This window comes from Misgurnus anguillicaudatus, chromosome 24 (genome assembly GCF_027580225.2).
Source record: "Misgurnus anguillicaudatus chromosome 24, ASM2758022v2, whole genome shotgun sequence".
Classification (NCBI taxonomy): Eukaryota; Metazoa; Chordata; class Actinopteri; order Cypriniformes; family Cobitidae; genus Misgurnus; species Misgurnus anguillicaudatus.
In genome coordinates this window covers 33,480,455-33,500,409 of record NC_073360.2, presented here as the reverse complement: position 1 = coordinate 33,500,409, position 19,955 = coordinate 33,480,455, and the positions used below count along the sequence as shown (strand labels likewise).

Genomic DNA, 19,955 nt, shown 5'->3' with positions numbered 1-19,955 from the left:
TAGCAGCATACAAACATGGCCACAAGGTATTAATGTGGTTTTCCTGAAATACACAGAGGAATTATATATCAATTTAAGTCAGATAACATAACATTGTTGTCAAATAATACAAATAAACATGATATATACATCGTGTGGAGTGAAATTGGTAATATAACATAAAAGTTTTAACCACAATATATATAACTGGCCTTTTACATCATAATTAACATTTATATTAGTAATAGAAACGGATTACTCAAAGTACAGCATTGCAATGAAGTATTAATGTTAATTGTTATTGTTTAAGGATAACTTACATGCATCCACGCACATTAGTACCCAAAGAAAATGGCGGAGCGAGCGTCTGTGAAAGTGAAACTAAAATGAACCGCAAAAGCGGAACTACGCCATCTAGCGGCATATAATAAAAGTCTCAAATTAAAGTTTCATAACCTGCTCATAGGGAATTTAGAACACCGTCTCTAACACTTTCATGGAGACGCGGGGAGAGAGAGACAGCTCGAATGGTGGTACTTTGTATTGATATGCCCTCCCCACGAACGTAGCGCAAAGAAACGGCCTGTGGCGAGGGGAGGTGGACACATGAAGTACACGTCTTACAGGTCTAAGGCTGCCAACCGATCTGAACATTGAAATACGTGTTTCGGCGTTATTATCCTGAAGGATCTCATTTGGAGAGCCGGGTGCGTAAATCAAGATCGGTCGTAATCCGCCGCGTATTTTGGGTACTATGAGATAAAGGCTGGAAAAACCCTATCATCATCTCGGTAAGAGGGACCGGCTCGATACGTCCTTCGCCAGCAGGACATCGACTTATGCACGCAGTACAAGTGCATCGGACGCTTTCACTGTAGTGAAACGAATGCCCGAGAATTTGGGGGTGTGCCGGTAAATTGTATTTCGTAACCGAAGCGGATCGTGCGTAAAACCCAACGAGACGGGCTGGGAAGCTGAAGCCAAGGACCCAGGGACCGTACGAGGAGAATTAACGGCACTACCAAAGTACCCGCGGTGGGGCAGCCGCGCGGGGCAGGTGTGACTGCCGGTGCGTCTGCTGTGACAGCATAAACATCTACAGTATGTGTGTTGTGTGACACTGACCTGAGTCCGCTGAGGGTGATGGTGGTCCGGTCTCCTCAGTGGAGAGCTCGGACTCCTCAGGACACCCGCTGGCGATAGAGGAGAGGGATGGTGAGCTGGTGTGTGCCCGCTTACGGCTCTCTCGATCCTCCGGAGACCTGGAGAGGGAAGAGGAATGCACTCTAGTGTGGTTATGTGGGTTCCGGCTGGACAGCCGGTGGAACAGCAAAATGAAACCAAGGATTTTCCACCGGCCCTCTTCCGGGGGAGGGAGCGGTGCCTACAATCTCCCACGAGTGATCATCTCCAACTCCGGGTCGCCCGTCTCGGGGCCGCTTGAACCTCCTTTTGTCACAGGTAGCGGGCTGAGCGAGTGGGTCTAGCTGCTGACGACCGGTTCCCCTGCACTGCCGAGATGAGGTCCGAGGAGGGGGAACGGAGGTGGCCGCCGCAGGACGCCATTGTCGAGAGGCAGACTGAGGAGCCGGCGTTGGTGGACCAGGGCAGCTGTCTTCTGCCGCGGCACAACCTAGGAGATCGCCTCAGTTGCGCCGTGGAGCTGAATGACTCCCCGGACTTGCCGAAGAGGCCGGTCTGAGAGACTGGAGCATTCAGGAAGTTATTCTTGTCTGCGTCCGTCGTGTCAGCCAGACACAGCCAAAGGTGGCGTTCTTGGACCACTGTGGTGGACATCGCACGACCGAGGGTCGTGGCCTCCCTCGCGCAGATCTCAAGGCCTTCGCTCGGACCTGCACAGAGCCATGGTATGCAACGGGTGCCGCCTCTCCACAGGCTCGGCTCCAAGCCTGTGAAGGAGGGGTCGGCCGGTCCTTCCAGGAGACAGCGGGGGTCGGACACAGTTGCATCGCAACCCCCCGCTCACCGAAAGGATGCCGACGCCTTAGCGGCTCCACCAGCGAGGGAGGTGAGGGGTGAAGGCTGAACGGCCGCAGACGGCCGAGAATTCCATGTTTGAGTCAGCTCTTCGTGCCGTCAGGGAAGAAAGGCACAGGAGGTGAGGACCTAGCGGCCCGAGCAGCTCCGAAGTACCAATCATCCAGGCGGGACGGTTCGGGCGGAGGGGGGTTAACCCCTCCAACTCTACCGGTTCCGCCGCTCGAGCGGGCACGGCCGCCATCTCCGGGTCGAAGTCCGCCTCGGAGGGAAAAGGGGGCTCCCCTCTGATGCTGCTGAAGTGGCGGGACCAGAAGGAGGTCCAATGGATTCTGCAGAAATCGTAGAACACGACTCTGCAGTCTCCACCGGAGCCTCAACCGGCTGAGAATGAGAAGGCCGGTAGGTGAAGGACGCATCCTCCGTCCTACTCAGCGTAGTGATGCGAAGAGCGTCCTGCGAGCGCTTGACAGCCGCACCATGGCGACGTCAGCACTGCCAGGGCGCGGATATCGTTCCCGTAGAAACGACAGTCGTCTCCGCAATCCAAGAGGGTTATGCTCTCACAGAGAGAACAAAAAAACTCTCCACGAACGCAGCCTCGGAGTGCTCGATGCCCAAGCATCGTGACCGTCACTGGAGCCCTTATACTTCTCGCATCCAAGATCGCACGGACGAAAAGCTATCCTGAAAAGGACGCTGATCTCCGAATATACGAGAGAGTGGCTGTCTTTAAAAAGACACAGAGCTCTCACGTATCACTCTTTTAGGGAAATCACTCTTTAGGTGCTCAGCTGATGAGCGCACAGGGAGAGGCAACGCACACACTAAACTCAAAACAAAAAAGATGCAGAGCAGTGGAATACTGCGAGCGTCCGCTGTGTTAATGCTGTTTGTCAATCAACTTCAGCACCCGTTCCCAGAAGAGCGAGTAGCTTCTCAGTAGCAGATAAGCCGGCTTTCGAAGTGAAAAAGCTAATTTCGTATTCTGCAGCTGCGGCTTATATACGCACCTGGCGAGGCGGCGCCAGCATTATGCAAATACCTCAATGCCAAGTTCATTGGCGTTTTAGTAGTAAACGAAGCAGATTGGTCTCTCTAAGCGAGTTCCCAATTCGTCGGTCACGACGTGACGTCGTAGTGACCGACTGAAAGGGAACCATACTTTTCATTTCTACCTCCCAAACCAAAGCTTCCAAAAATGAAACATTTGCTGTGAGCTCAATACACATGAAGACTATTTTCAAACAGTTTTATTCATTGACATGCCATAATACAGTGAATAGTGTAGATGAATGTCATTCTGGATTGTTGGTGAATAGCCACTATGTTATGAACTGGAATATTGAGAAGCAAGATTGTAGGTCCCTTTAAGGGTCCCAGAGGGTGTCAAAAGGACATAAAGATAGGGCACTGGCTTTAATTAAAAGTTGATACTTCTGCACCTGACACACAGCACAATGACTTAACTTCTTTGTTCAACCCTTGTGTGTCCTGTTTCAAGTGGAAACAGTCTTGAAAAACCACTGACATATAAGGGTTTATCCAACATTAATATATGTATTGCGCACCTTATTTTTGTACCTTATTCAAACTTTTCCAGCGTGCGGCCCCCTTGTGTACAGTGCATCTCTTCTTGGCCCCCCAAAGAAAATATATGACATAAAACAAACTTAAAATATCTCAAACTTAAATTTGAATTAAACTAAACATATTAAATTATATAATGTAGTGCTGTTGGTGAGTAGCCTTATTTTTCTGAGGTTTAATTACACAGAATTAATGTATTTTATCAAATGTCATAAATCTGTGGTATGAGAACCACTGCCTTATTGTATAGAGCTGGTTTCTTTTCTCAAGCTAGACAAAAAAACACTAACCTATTTATGTTGCTTCTGTTTTGGGTGAAGGCATGTTTCACATACTAACTTAGCTATAATTCACACATATAAACATAGATAACCAAAGCAGAGTGTTGCGTCTCCATCACACATAGACATGTTCAGTCATAAGCACACTATATGTGATAAAACTTTATGCATTTTTATTTGATTTGTCATTGAATCATATCAAGGTGCATGGTAAATATTTGTAAAATGTATGGTGTGAAACTAGATAAGATTAAGCTAAAAGACTTGACTAAATGACTAAAAGTATCAGGGCTGCGTTCCACTACAAAGTTGTATTCCCTTCCTCGCAAACATCCCTGTCTTACTGACTCAGATGTGCATCATTGCTTACGTTGCATGATAACCCTTTAATCAAGTTGCTGTTTTGACATCACAATCGAGATGCATTGTGGTCTATGGAGCAGTTTGGAGGATTGACAAGCAGTTCAGAGCAACCAATCTGTGATCACTCTCATAAACCGAGCTTATTGCTTACCAGTAAAATATTATCTGCATTTTTGGCAGAAAACTTGTTCCTCTTTTCATATACAATATTTCCTGTTGTGCTAAAAATTGCACAGAGGTAGATTTGTGGTTCTTGTGCAAGAACAAAGCGGCCTGTATTGTCCTGCCAAAAAACAAGTGGCTGTCCGCATTGAAGAATAACTGGCTAGAGTTTCATCTGTGATCATGGTCCTAAATTGCATTTAACAGCTGGGGGACAATAAACATAACATTTCCTAGAAGCATTTTTTAAAAAGGGACACAAATAATAGAGCCGAAATTGTAAAGACACATGTGTACACAGAGCAAAGTTAGTATTAGTTTCTGTCTGATTCAATGAATAAATAGATTAATCTAGATAGATAACATTAAAATCACTAACATAGCAAACTCAAGGAAAAACAACAAAGTGGCTCCTCTAAGTTTTGACATGGTCAGTCTCGATTGCCCTCTGAAGGCATTTATTAACCCCCTGGAGCCGTGTGGATTACTTCTGCACTTTTTTGGGCTTGAAAGTCATGGACCCTGTTTTCAACCGTTATAAAGCTTGTAAGGACATTTACTGAAATAACTCAGATTGCGTTCGACTGAAAGATGATAAACTTAACTATCTCGGATGGATTGAGGGTGAGTAAACCATGGGGTATTTTTCATTTTTGCTGAACTATCCCTTTAAAGCTTTGATGTATGGTATGAGATCTGCGATTGAAAATCTGCTTTTGAACGACTTATTGTGAAAAGTGTTTGTGCATAAAAACAGCTACAAGAGTTTCTTACACAACATTTTAATTTCATCAATAAATTGCTTCACAAGGTTTAAAAAAAAAGTTCATAGATAAATTAAACATTTGTATTTGCTGCTGTGTGTTTAGCATTTACTGATGTTAGCAGATCTGTTTAGTTTAGTAAAATTACTAACATTACTGCACATATTTTTCATGTGAATACATCATGAGCATTATATCAAATTATAGCTATATTCCCATGAAAGTTTAGTTAGCTTGTTATGCAGGTAAAAAAACATTAAAATTGTGGTATTTCTAGAAAATAACAAACACTTGTATTACTGTCACAGCAAAAAAAAGCAAAATCTTGAAATTATCTCAATCTTTACTACATTAGTATGTTATATACATGACTAAATATAAAAATTATAAAAAATTATAATTTCCAAGAATTACAACTAAAACAAGGGTGATGTACAGAACAACATTCATGTACCAAATTCACTTGTTGCTCAACCTCTCCAGTAAGATGTCATGTTGTTTTAAAAGCCAATGATCTCAAGTCCGTATTTTTTACTGATATCTGAAAAAAATTCATATCAGGTTATGTGTATCGTATAGAATGAAAAGATATATTTTATGAGATATTTTGTTGTAAACCTTGACACAAAAATCAGCACAATAAATATGTCTTATAAATATACAGAATAAAAATGATGCTATTTAATATAATAATGCACTTACCTGTTTTAATCCCCATCTCCTCTACTGTTATTCCAGACAGCTCTTCCTTCAGACATCCTAGAACTATATAGGATAAAAAAATCTTTGAATGAGACCCAAGATAAGATAAACACACAAATATAGTCATGTTAGTTACCTGCGTCTCTTCTTGAATATGATAACTGCAGCGCAAAGCAGGAGCAGAAGTACAGGAACTATAACACACGGCATATAAATCTCCATTCCAACACCTTGAATTCCTGATGATGATAAAATAAATTCACTGATCACAGATCATCAGATACAGAAATGGAAACTACTTTTCAAAATATGCCACTTACTTTTGACACTCAGTTCAGTTGAACCATTAACCATCTTCACTTTATCACCCCAAAACTTTGCAGTGCAAACAATTTCATCTATCTCTTCGTATCCGGTCGGGATAAAGGTCACAGTGGAGACTGTTTCCCAGACTCCTCCACTCACGCTCCTGTGGCTGACTGTTTCTCGGGCAGTCGGGATGCTCCAGGTGATGCCGGGGGGATGAGAGGGGCAGGTGTGCTTGACTGAGCATTTTACTGTGACACGCGTCCCGGGCTCAATGTTTTCAGGAAGCGATGACACCACAGGATTGTCTGGTTGGGCTTTTTTTATAAAAGACACAAATATGTGATTTTTTTACATATTTGAAGTACTTGCAGATACTGTTTGTCATAGAAGTATTTGGACACTTAAAAATGCACTGTATAAATGACATATTGTAGATAATTCAATGTCTGCAAACAAATGGAGAAGTAACTATTTAAGAGTATTACTATTCTGGAGATATTCTGAGAAGCAATTTGATCCATAACTTTAAACCAGCTTGTGTCAAAGTGTGTTTTCATAAAGATGTTTAGCCAAGTAAACACGTGTAGTTTATCGCATTACATGTTCAACTTACTTTTTGATGACTACAGTGTGTTAATCTACGCTTGCCTTTCTTTTGAACTTGCTTTATAACTTAAACCGAAACTAACAAAACTCTTTTTGTGAAATGTTTAAAAATGTCTTTACGACAGAATTCTGTACTCAAATTGCAGACAAATATATAATATATAACACAATCCCATTCATGTAGTATTGTTTGTCTGTATATGCTTTTGTTACCTCGCATCAGAATGAACACACAGCTGTTGTTAAATTTGTATTTATCTTCATCTTTTTCTGCTTGGAAACAGAACGGTCCATTGTCATGGGGTTTTACGCCATCAATCTCGACCGTACAGTTTTGTTCATCTGGGTTTCCAAGCAGTCTTGTGCGGCCTCTAAAGTTGTCCAAGACGTTGCTCGGTCCGGTGTGGTACATGTAACCTTTTTCTGAGACCCAACGAGCTCGAAGTTGTGTTGCAAGTACCACTTCCATGTTAAAAGTGCAGGGTATCACCACACAGGAACGGGTTAATGCAGTGATCTTGGGTGCCACATCTGCCTTATACAGGACTTCAGCTAAAAAGGTGCATTATCAATATTACTACGCATTTAAAATACATATTATTTAATTTGTGCATATTTATCTGATATATATCTGAAAAAAGCTGGAGGTACTGTAAATGCTTATATAAACAAGTTTTTGCAAAACATAAAAATTCTAAAGATTGCCTAATTGCACATTGTTGAGTCTGAATGTATTTAATGTGAACGTTAATAAATGATTTGTGATTTTTGAGGAAGTATCATTACTGATGACCTAGACGTTCAAGGAAATTATATAAACAAAGTTAATACATAACACCTACTTTTCTTTATGTCTGTTATGTTCACTATTTTGGGTTCATACTCTGAAAAAAATAAGCAACAGAAAACAACATGAATGAGATGTGAAGAAATTATTAATCATGCATTGTGTTTTTAAATTACTCACGTTTCACATGTAAGTCAACAGATGCTGTTATGTCCTGTCCAGAAAATTTTGCAGTGCAGATTAATTTCTTCCCGTTGTCTTTTTTTGTCCCTAAAAAAGTTATGTTGGAAAAGGTGGCCAATTTTAACCCTGTAAGTTGTTGCTTTCCATTTCTGACCGGCATGTTCTCATAGTTCCAGCAGATTGTTGGAGGATTAATCTGGCAGGAATGGTGGACGGTACAATTGAAGTCATTTGCAATGCCTTCTGTGAGATCTGCGAATTTAGGCTCAATGTTTATACTATAAGGAATACCTGAAGTAAAAAGCAGATTGGAAATTGTTGAAATGAACACAATTCAAAACACTGTAACATTTTGCTGTACTTCAAGAAAGAATTAACTTCTAATCTCTTAAAAACTAAACAATATGAGTATGTAGTACCAAATTATTAATATAAATGTGACTATTAGTATGTATCAGTGACCTAAACATTAACGCTTGCATTTATTTGTTCACTCACATGCTGAATTTTTGTTCTTTGTAGCTCTTGTTATTATGCCTCCATAATGTGTTACAGTACACTCAATATCTGAGCGTTCAGCATTCACATAACCGGTGCGTGTCCGAGTGATTTTCCACAGACCATTTTTGATTTCGACATCATCTACATTATTAGATCCTTCAATACCGTTCAGGACGATGTTAGGTTTGCTGTATGGACAGGTGTGTAAGGTAAAACATGTCACTGTAATGCTGTCACCGGTCTTTTCCCCTCCGTAAATATTGATGGTGGGTTGCTTCTCATATGCTACAAGGGCAAAAAGGTTAGAAATAACATTATTAAGCTTTAAATTGACTGTTCTTCCTTATTATACCTTTATATTAAATTCATGCTTTTTTATAAAATATTCATTGCATAAAATGTGACAAGTTGGACCAGTTGCTCATAATAAGATAATGGATGCTGTTGTACCACTATCAACCTCAATTGGAGAATTATTGAACAATATAGTAAGTAAAATAAACAAAAGATTATTTACGCACTGTCAACAAGAATTGTGGAGGTGACCTCATAAAACTCATAGGTGCGCCATCCAACATTTTCTGGGTCAATCCATGCATATAATTTCTCTCCATGGTGGGACAGATTCACACTTTTGATCAGCAGACTGCAACTCCGATTTGACGGGTCGCCGTATAAATCAGTTTCTCCTCTGAACTTGCCAATGACGTCATATGGATACCGGGGATCGTACACTAAAGGGTAACCTTTCGACACCCACTGATACCACACAACTCTATGTGGGTTAGTTGGTGGGTATAAAGTGTAAGAAAAAGAGCACGGTATAACCAGACAGGAACCTTGGAGGCCATGAATTTCCTTTGGCATTCTCACTTCCCATGCAAATGTCTTATACAGCAGAACAGCTTTGAGAAAGAAATTAGAGAATTGTAGTAATTATTGTTTATTAAATACACCAGCAGCCACACTTGAAAAAAAGTTGTGTTTATTTATCTAGCCTATTGACATGAATGACAAACAGAAGAAATGCACTATACCTTGTAAAAGTAAACGAAGTAACAAATTCATAGCTTCAGGTCAAAATGATGCTCTTCTTTATAAAGAAAACAGAATGTTAATAATACTGAAAAACATGTACAGAAAATACAGTGTACAAGCCACTCAAGCCAGGCGTAGTCATTTCCCATTTTGCACTTTTGTCCTTTGCAAGCTGTGCTAACAAAAATTTTACTATAGCGTTGAGACCCAGCTAAAAGTTAAAGGAACACGCCCACATTTTGGGAATTTAGCTTATTCACCGTATCCCCCAGAGTTAGATAAGTCCATACATACCTCTCTCATCTCCGTGCGTGCTGTGGCTCTGTCTGGCGCGGCCCCCGCTAGCTTAGCTTAGCACAAAGACTGGAAATGCATGGCTCCAGCTAGTATACTGCTCCCAATAAGTGACAAAATAACGCGATCATTTTTCTATTTATGTGTTGTGATTTGTATAGTCAAACCGTGTACAAATAACAAGGTGATATGAGACACAGCGATCTTTTAACAGTATACATACTGAGAACTATATTCTCTGAAGACGAAGCACTGCCGCGTGGGCGGGGTGATTTGCACAACTCTGACCGAACTCTCTGCTCCTCACCAGGGGCTTCTCATGTGCTGCGAGCGGATCGCTCCGCCCGTGCGGCAGTGCTTCGTCTTCAGAGAATATAGTTCTCAGTATGTATACTGTTAAAAGATCGCTGTGTCTCATATCACCTTGTTATTTGTACACGGTTTGACTATACAAATCACAACACATAAATAGGAAAATGATCGCGTTGTTTTGTCGCTTGTTGGGAGCGGTGTGCTGGCTGGAGCCATGCATTTCCGGTCTTTGTGCTAAGCTAAGCTAGCGGGGGCTGCTTCAGACAGAGTTACAGCACGCACGGAGATGAGAGAGGTATGTATGGACTTATCTAACTCTGGGGGATACGGTGAATAAGCTAAATTCCCAAAATGTGGGCGTGTTCCTTTAACAAAATTACAAAATATTCTATAAATATTTGTTTTTTACATCCTCTCTAGAGGGCAGCACATTCTCAGATAAACAGCTACAAAAAGATTTACAACTTTTTACCTAAAGAGCACACATTAGTACCTCAACGGTACATAACGGTACCTTAAGGGTATATATCAGTACTCGAACCATCCCAGTGACAGCTTTATACCTTGCAAAAAGTAAGACACTCTAGGCATTAGTATTTGGTATTTCTGAAATAATGGCAGTATATTATAAAGATACTTTGATTTTAAAATATATATATATATATATATATATATATATATATATATATATATATATATATATATATATATATATATATATATATATATATATATATATATATCAGTGTTGTATAAAGTACTAGAAAGCAATACTTGAGTAAAAGTACAAGTATTGTACTAGAAAAAGACTTTGGTAGAAGTGAAAGTTGTCTTTTAAAATATTACTCAAAGTCTTAAAGTATCTGATATATACTGTACTTAAGTATCAAAAGTAATTTTCTGATATTTAATGTACTTAAGTATTTGAAGTAAAAGTAACATTTTTTTTTTTTTTTAAAGCAAGCGGTTAGAACTTTGATTGTGAACTTTATTGTGGCTTTCTTATAGTAAAGCATATTCAGGGTTCCCATTATCTTCTTAATCTCAATCATCAAATAAAAATCTGTCTTTTCCAGGACTTTTCAGGCACAATTCTCTTAAGTTCAAAGAGCAAACAGCATATTTTTAGAGCTGACATCAAATAAAAAAGCAGAAATTTCACTTTTGTATGAACTACAGGTAAAAATGAAAAATAAATAATAACTTATTTATTTCAAACAGTGTTGTTTTCGTCAACGATGACGATAACAAAATGATTTCGTTGACGCACATATTTTTTATGACGCTAACGCGACGATGACTAGCTTAAAATGTCTCTAAGGTGACAAAAACATGACGAGACGCTTTCGAGTTTTCGTTGACGAAACTAGACGAAAATGATTATAAGTCTGACGTTCTATCCTTGTTTTGGGTCAACACAGTCTCACTCACGCTCACGCCCACCACCCGGCTGCCGCCATGCCGCGCACGCGCACAAGATTTCAAACAACAACAACAACACACCTGCGGCTGTGGCGAGTTCGAAGGACCGTAGCGGTGACGCCAATAAACGGAAACGACAAGATGATTTATGGACATACTTTCAGTATAATCCATCAGACAGAAAAACGGAATGCATATTGGGAGACGACGGTTAATGTGGCCACAAACTAGGTGGGAAGAATACCACCAATCTCAAGCGGCACCTGAAGGCTCATCACGCTAATATTTTTTAAAGGTAACTAACAAGTCACGCTGTTAAGATATATCATATACATTCAATTTTACTCGACAATCGGCTTGTGACACATTTCATGGTAAGCTTAAGGTTTTACATGTATCTGCTTGTCAAACCTAAGCCCATTTCCAATACTTTTTGTGGTGTATTTAAATAAGGCAAGGCACGCGTTTCTCAACTTTATAAGCGAGGTCTCAGCGTAACACACAAACTCAACATGATGGTATATTAGGCTAAACTTTTTTCTTCATAACTTTTTGTTATGACATGCACAGAAGGCACACCGACTAAAACAATGGCAAGCCCTCAGGGACAACCTTAATGCACATTTTAATTGTATTAAATACATCACACTTTTTAACCTAAATTCATTGGTTAAAAAATACTTTTTTACTAAAATTGACTTAAACTTGACTAAAACCTCTTTGCGTTTTCGTCGACTAAAACTTGACTAAAACCTTTTTGCGTTTTCGTCGACTAAAACTTGACTAAAACTATAAATTTTACAAGTGACTAAAATGTGACTAAAACTAAAAGCATTTTCGTCCAAAAGACTAAGACTAAAACGAAAAGGGCTGCCAAAAACAACACTGATTTCAAAACATGAGCATATTTTTGAAAAAAGTGGAGTATCCCTTTAAGTTAGCTGGGATACTCGTTGTGTGGCAATGAAAGCATTGTGACTTTGATCAACAATGCAAGCGTACATTCACAATGTATAACATTAGCACAACATTATCCTATAACCACTGAGTTTTGAGTTAATTAACATAAAAGGAAATCTCAAGTTTGACAAAACGTATGATGCTTTTGAAGATGTGAATACAGTCCTTAACACTTTCTTTCTAACCTGCCACTGATTAACTAGCAGTTTTTAAAAAATATATTTCTCAATCTAACATTAGCCTACCGGAGGGAATATTCGGCCGGCAGTTATGCTATAATGTTACCATAAACAGTTAAGCGTGTTTCAGTTGAGAGTTCTCTGTGAATTAAATAAATCCATGGGAAAATCAGCGGTGGACGTTGACGTTTATTAAACGTGCGCCTGGCCATCACAATAGACAGATAATAAGACATTACAGTAAACTAGACGTTCACACACATAACATAATTATCATAGCCTACTTACAGATTGTGGTTAGGAGACACATGTTGTTCCAAATAAAGTGGGTACTGAATAGGGCTTTAACGATACACCAAACACACGATTCGGTTCGTATCACAATTTTTGCACAATGATTGGCTTCGTATCATGATTCTTTGGGGGAGGAGAGGACAAAAGAAAGATTTTTATTCAAACTATATCTTTTATTAAATAACATTTGAAAAAACTTTATAAACTGAACACCAAAGAACAAGATTAACTATACAAATTATTAACAATATAAATATCTATATATAAAATAAATAAATAGCCAAAGCTATGCTTGTGTTTTCTTTTTAACAAAATATTGTGGAAAAACAAACAGAACTAAACTCCATTGTGGTGATGATGTTTTACATGAAATGTCTTTAATGTTCTTCAAATAAATTGTCAAGAGTTAAAAGAGTTTTTTTTCCGTCAATTTTTTAATTCATAATGTAATATAATAATTTTGTTAAATCATACAGTGAAAGTGTGAAAAGCCTTGAGCTCGCAAATTGAAATTAAAACGAAAGTATTTCTTCTGCCTTTAAAGGCAGTTTAAAATGACTTAAATTCAACTGATCAACACAAATACAAAGCGCCATAATACAATGAATTTCTTAGTGAGATTAAAACCACTTTTGATAAAAAAACTTTTAATGGTTTTATCTTTGTGTATCTACAGCGTCCGCGACGCGGATGAGCGGGTTGCAGCCAATAATCCCGGTGGCTTTGTTAACTAATTGAACACTTGACTTTCACCTGAGCATTTAGATATGTACGTTTTTCATCAACAATATCTGCATGAAACATTATAAACATGATGATAATCTGCCGACTCGTCTGTTTCAGCATGTCCTCTACGTTATCATGGAGTATGTTTTATTAATGGCTTTTCGTTTGCTCCGCAAGCAAAATGTTTTTGTTCTGTACTTTTTTACTTGTATATATTTCTACAGATTTACGACCAAGGAACACACAAGATATAATGTAGTTTACATTTACAGGTGCACATATACTGGCTAATTATTAATAAATTCATTAAGACACCGCTGTGTTCTACATATTGACCGGGGTTCTATAAATTTGCACAACAAGCCTAAAATTTTTTCTTGATTTCACCATAAGGGAAATTCCTTCCTGCGACAGCCCTAGTCACGTGTAACTGGAGGACATTTACAGGTAGGTCTACAATTAAGTAATTTATCCTCAACTGTAGCCTATTGTGTTGCAGGTCTACGTATTTTATAATGTTAACTTCAAAAAATTATACTAATAGCAATTTAAAGATGTGGTAGCATGGGATCTGGACGGGAAGGATAACTCTAGCTGGGAGTTGAAAGGGGTGTGAACCGCGACACAGGTTCGTGGATCTGAGTTCCGCGATTTCGGTTTAATATCGCATATCGTTACAGCCCTAACTGCGATCCATTACACCACAAAAAAAAATCTTAAGATATTTGGTAGCCTACAATATTGAGAATTGGAGACTTGGGCTTGAGTAGGCTACTTGCTGGTGGCAAGCTTCTCATTTCTCAGATGAGTCAATGGGACCGGAAGATTAAGCGGGCATGTAGATTTATTTACCCAACGGACGTTCATGCCGCCGACAAAAGCTTCAAAAAACGCTCTGGCTGTCCTGCCAACGACCGCTATAGACAACGTGTAGTGGATGCTCAGACGAGGTTTTCACCTTCCGATTGGTTGTCGCCGAACGGTTCCGCCTTCCGTTTGGTTGCTGCCAAACCGCACCATAGCTCATTACCATAAAAGTTAATATCAATCAATATGACAGCAATTTGCCAAAACATTCTGTTTTTTTTTAGGCTACTTAAAATGTATATCCGGCTGGACAGCTTACATTGGTCAACTTCTCTGCAGCTGTACACCCAATAGAGTGAATGGATTTTTTTCATTCGTTTTTCTCTTCATATTGTTAGGATTTTACTGTAGTGGTTTTCAATTCCAGTCCTCGGGCCCCCCCCTCCCAGAACATTTTAGATGTCTCCATATATAAAAACACCTGATTCTGATCATCAGCTCATTAATGTGTTAATTAAGGAGCCGATGAGTGAAATCAGGTGTTTCATATAAGGAGACATCTAAAACATTCTGGGAGGGGGGGCCCGAGGACTGGAATTGAAAACCACTGCGAGGTTATTAATAATGAACAATATTTGAAATCGTAGACCATAGCTTTAACCAATAGTAGTTGCTGTAGTAGTGACGTGATTACAGGAAGTGAGTGGAGTCGCAGAAGCCCCTCTGCGATGCAAATGAAGCAAGTAAACTCATATGTTCAAGCGTCCAACTACGTGCAAATAGCGCGTTTTTGCCACCTCTACCGCGGCTGGTGTGAATGCACCATAAGACCTTGTTCACACTGTCACAGGGTATATACAGCAATCCTTAAGTTAAATTTACAACTTTTTAATACCTTTTTTACTACCTTCAGAATATTTTTTAAAACCATCACGACACTGAATTGCAAGTGTTAATCAGCGACCTTTCTATTATTTACACAGATTTTGACATATATAACATACAAAAAAGAATAGACATGGATTAAAGTGAAAAAAAATCTTCTGACTGAAATGTTTTTTCAGGCCAAGTCATATTCCTTTAACTAACACTTTATGTAGGCGTGACCAATAGCATTTAAAGGGGAATTTTTTTGCCATAAATTCCATATTAAAGTCTCCTGTGGCCTATATAGGTAGCTGTAGTTTGAAGGGCATTTAAGATGAAGGTAAAACAGTTAAATAACTCACTATATAAAAAGAAAACATGAATATCACCACCTTTAATGAATCTTTTATTCATTATTTATTAATTGTAAATGTTTTTATTTTAGCATTTACTAATAATTTTTTAATCAAAGTTGAAACTGTTAACATTAGTGAATGCAGCATGAACTACCGTCAATTACTGTAATGACATAAACAAGAATTAATTAATGCTTATATACTCTATATTTTTCATTGATTGTTCATGTTATATAATGCATTTACTAATGTAAACAAATACAACTTTTTCATATCATATAATTCAGTACACATAAACGAATTATACAGGGTCTGTTCTGTTCACACAACAGCTTACAGTCACAGCTCTAATACAGTAACGTTATGTATGAATATAAACCCTAACTCGAGTCAAACTCGTGTACAATTCGCACAGGATGCCTGTAACCATAGTGACAGCTTTAAATTAAATGACTGTACCTTTATCAATAAAATATTATGTTACAATAGAGGCAGCGCTGATGTGCTATTTTATGCGCAATGTTTCTGCTGTTTACTTTCTCCTAAGACCTAATTGGTCGTGTTTATATGAGGATATTTGCAAAGACATGATTTTTGAGGCATACGTGTTATTTAAGGCCAATAAATGGCAAAAATACTCAAGACGCAAGCTCAATGAAAAACGCATGAGGGGCTTGCGTGCTCATCTGACACAGAAACAGCGGGCGCACTTAGCACTGTTGTTTGTGTTTGAATGGCTTAAAATCACTTGTTTTTAAACTGCAGTGCTTAAATATATGTACAAATGTTACGTTTTTGTGACAACAATTTTGTGCAAATGCAACTGCAAGAACCGACAGGTGGATGACATCAAAATGTCGCGAGAGCTCCTCTGATGATTCCTCGAATCGCTCTCACGGGATTTGGACGTCATCCGCCTCCTGGTTCTTGTGGCGCCACATTACGTTTACCCACGAGTTAAACAAACCCGTTGTACCAGCCACTAGTTAGATCAACATAGCATTAAAAAACGTGACGCGGATGTTCACGTACATGAGAAATCATTTACCCCTAAAATACAGGACCCCTAACGTTAGTCATACGGTGCAAAGACACGCAAGTTACCTGGCTGTTTGATTTCTTAGCCCACGAACTGAAAGGCTTGCCAATCTTCATAATTTCGCTAAGCCAAACACCTTTATCGATCTTCAAAACATCGGAGCCTTCCTGCATTATAAGGTTGACCATGCTAGCTGAAATAAACTTTTACCTCAGCTTAACGTGATACAGTCAGAAAACCCGGAGTGGATCCGGTGTGTAGTGATTACAGAACGCTTACAGTGGAGAGAGGAACGTGATTTGGCTCCACTCCAGGCTTTGATCACATCCCAGAGACGAAAGATCTTTGATTATGTGCCCAAATATGCTAAAGCCCATATTTAAACGAACTAACGCCAACGCAGATAGAATTTCAATCAGAATATGACACCTGATAGTCTGAAAAAAATAATACCTTTTTCTAGATTATCAGTGTTTTTTTTATGGCAATGACGTAACGCAGGCACGACAATCTGCCTCGAGGTCTGACGTGTTTACGTTTTATATGACGCAACAACATGACGTAACCGAAAAGCTACACAAATGCGATCAGGGCGGTCAGACTGCAATGGATTTCTGGAAATGCGATTGATTTAAAAAAAAACATTTTTGAAATGGATTAGAAAAAAGGGATTTCATTTGGTTTTTGGCCATTAACACGTTCTAAATGTGATTGGATTCCTATCGGATATGCACCAAAATTGGATTTGGACTGACAGTGTGAACAAGGTCTAATACACCTCTTCCTGCATCAGCTGCCTGTAAGGGCTTGACAGAGCTTGAATTTTGAAAATCAGCTTCTGCTTAAGTTAAACTCGAGGTTTTACAACTTTGAGTAGCATGTTGCATACTAAAATTAGGTAGTAGTCTTATAGTTTGACAAATAAATACAATTAAATACAAAATGTTGTAAAGCAGGATAAAACCTTGTATGTGATTCATTCACTTCAAACAATAATCTCTAGTTTTTATTATTCATATTACTTTTACTTTAAGTACAATTTTAATGTGGTACTTTTTTACTTTTACTCAAGTATGATTCTGGCCACATAGCTACTTTTACTTTTCACTGAGTAAAATTTACACTCAGTTCTTGTACATTCACTTGAGTAATTTTTTTGTTGTTGTACTTTTTACCTCTGGTTCTCAAGGATTCAATAAATTAAATACATATACTGTGGTGCACATGTTTGTAACCAAAACAAAACAAACATAATTTTAGTGCAACAAAAACAACAAAAGTCCCAATACCGTAAGTCAAGTACAACCCATCTCTACTGTAGCAAGTTATTTTTAATGTAGATCTCACTAGTATCTAAAAAGCACAGACTGCAACCACGATAAGCAAGGTTAAACATAATGGTCCTTTAAAACTTAAGAGTTGTTGTTTTAAAACGAAACTATAGTCTTTAAAATTTAATGACTATAGTTTCGTTTTAAAACAACAACTCTTGATGTCAGCCCATTTTCATAGTAGCCTATCCTGTGAATGCAACAAGCAGAAGATTTGTCTTTCTTTCTTAACATGCTCTACACTGAATAGTTTATTTCTATTTAATGAATAAAATTCATAAGACTTTACCATGACTGAGCGATTTCATGTATAAAATATTTAGATTAGCCTACTGCTAAAACGACATGGTCTAACTGAATTCCACAAACCGGCTGTTTCGTTGTCATATATAGTGTAGCAAACAACTACCTCAGTCAATATTAAGACAATCAGCAGTATTTTGGTTGTATTAATATCCTGATTAAACAAATTAGTAAAATATGATAGTTATTAAGTAGCCTACCTTTGTTGGGGTGATGACTTACTCGACGTGCAGCACCAAATCGTTGTCACGTGAAGTCACTTCAAGGTTTAAAAGTTCGGACAATCTGATACAAATACTTCAATTAGTTAAACAGACGGATAAAGACTGCGGTCGAGTGGGCAATACCTACTCGGAAATACACAGTGAAGCCAGCCGCACTTTTAGTTTGCTCGTCTAGTACTGCACTTACCGCATTGGGTGTTGGAAACGGTCCAAATGGATTTTATGTGCCTTCCGATTCGAGAGCTGCATGGGTCCTTCTAAAGACGCAGACTTTGAAGGCGAGACTTGGTCTTTGAAAGGCAGCAGCCTCTGATGTACACAAAGCGAACTGAAATGAGACTGTGTAGGGTTGCCAACTTTCTCACTCTGAAATACGGGACAAAAAATGTCCTGCGCAGCAGTGAGGATGGTTTTGTAGTGTAGGCTATTTAAGCCAAAAGCTTATCTCATAATTAAATATTAATTTATAACTCTTATGCCATGGCACCAGGTTTATTAATACAGAGCTGCGTTCAGCTTGGAGTGAGATTTTTTTATTTTTTGTGGTGGGGAGGGGTGGGTGGTAATCATTTTTTTTAATATAAGTCCTTACTATTTTCCTATTGATAATAGTGTGGATTTTAGATATTTCTGTGTTAAATAGTTGGAAAAGACTGCGTAAAATGATTTACAATACAAATCTAATCATATTTTAGAAATGAAATTGAAATAAAAGCTTTTACTGAGTTTAAATGCCTGAGATTAGAGTCTTTATTATTATTTTATACACTTCCATTATGCTTTCCTTCTGATAAAAGTGCCAAAAAAGTTCTTAAAATCTAATGAATACTGGTCTCTGTAAAATGTATAACTGCAGATAACAGCAGCTTTGATTCAGTTTATCCACTGAGAAAGAGAAGCATAAGTGATGATTTGTGATTGATTGGTGATCGAGGGACTGTCACAATCAAATAAACCAAATGAGCACTTTAACTAAAGCAACAGATAATGTGCATGTCAAAACCATATAATTATATTTCGTATATTGTTTATAGATGTCAAATATCAATTGACATTTTTCTATTTTATTAAAAACTGTGACAGCAAACATCACGCAGGCTTGTACTGCTTACAAACATGCACACGCGGGTGAGGGTTGATTAAAATTGCTGTTTTCTGAGGGTATCTGTGTATGGCGCTCGGATTGTGTCATTTCTTTCCAAACCAAGCTTAAAGACGTGTTAACGTGCGCGTGACATGCGCGTAAAGAACGTGCGTCTGTTATACGCGTGGAGAACGTGCGTTCGTCTTAACGTCATACTACCATGTCTAATTTATATGCGCGTGGAGAACGTGCGTTCGTCTTAACGTCATACTTATCGTGTCTAATTTCAAAATAGTGCACATAAACTGTTATACAGTTACTTGTATGAAGGGCTTGTGTTATTTAGGACACCATTCAAACAGTGATGGCTGTAAAATCCGATCATTTAAGATATTTTCAAATTAGATAAGTAATTTCAATATATCACATAAATAGCTATTTAAAATAGACTTTTAAAGTAAATATTTAACATCCTTGAGAAAAATCAAGGCAAT

At 38.5% G+C, this 19,955-nt stretch overlaps 1 protein-coding gene across 1 annotated transcript in view; it reads right to left on the bottom strand.

Annotated features, from left to right (window-relative positions):
• Positions 1 to 5,157: 5,157 nt before the first annotated feature.
• Positions 5,158 to 19,955, bottom strand: part of LOC141361735 (uncharacterized) — an 80,947-nt gene continuing 66,149 nt past the window's right edge. The window contains exons 2-11 of the mRNA XM_073863442.1: positions 9,263 to 9,318; positions 8,747 to 9,130; positions 8,223 to 8,510; positions 7,722 to 8,015; positions 7,597 to 7,638; positions 6,968 to 7,306; positions 6,160 to 6,462; positions 5,976 to 6,078; positions 5,840 to 5,902; positions 5,158 to 5,678 (exon numbers count right to left, since the gene is read on the bottom strand). Coding sequence (XP_073719543.1) covers positions 5,845 to 5,902; positions 5,976 to 6,078; positions 6,160 to 6,462; positions 6,968 to 7,306; positions 7,597 to 7,638; positions 7,722 to 8,015; positions 8,223 to 8,510; positions 8,747 to 9,130; positions 9,263 to 9,293 — 1,842 coding nt within the window. The 5' untranslated portion in view covers positions 9,294 to 9,318 and the 3' untranslated portion in view covers positions 5,158 to 5,678; positions 5,840 to 5,844. The remainder of the gene's footprint in view (positions 5,679 to 5,839; positions 5,903 to 5,975; positions 6,079 to 6,159; positions 6,463 to 6,967; positions 7,307 to 7,596; positions 7,639 to 7,721; positions 8,016 to 8,222; positions 8,511 to 8,746; positions 9,131 to 9,262; positions 9,319 to 19,955) is intronic.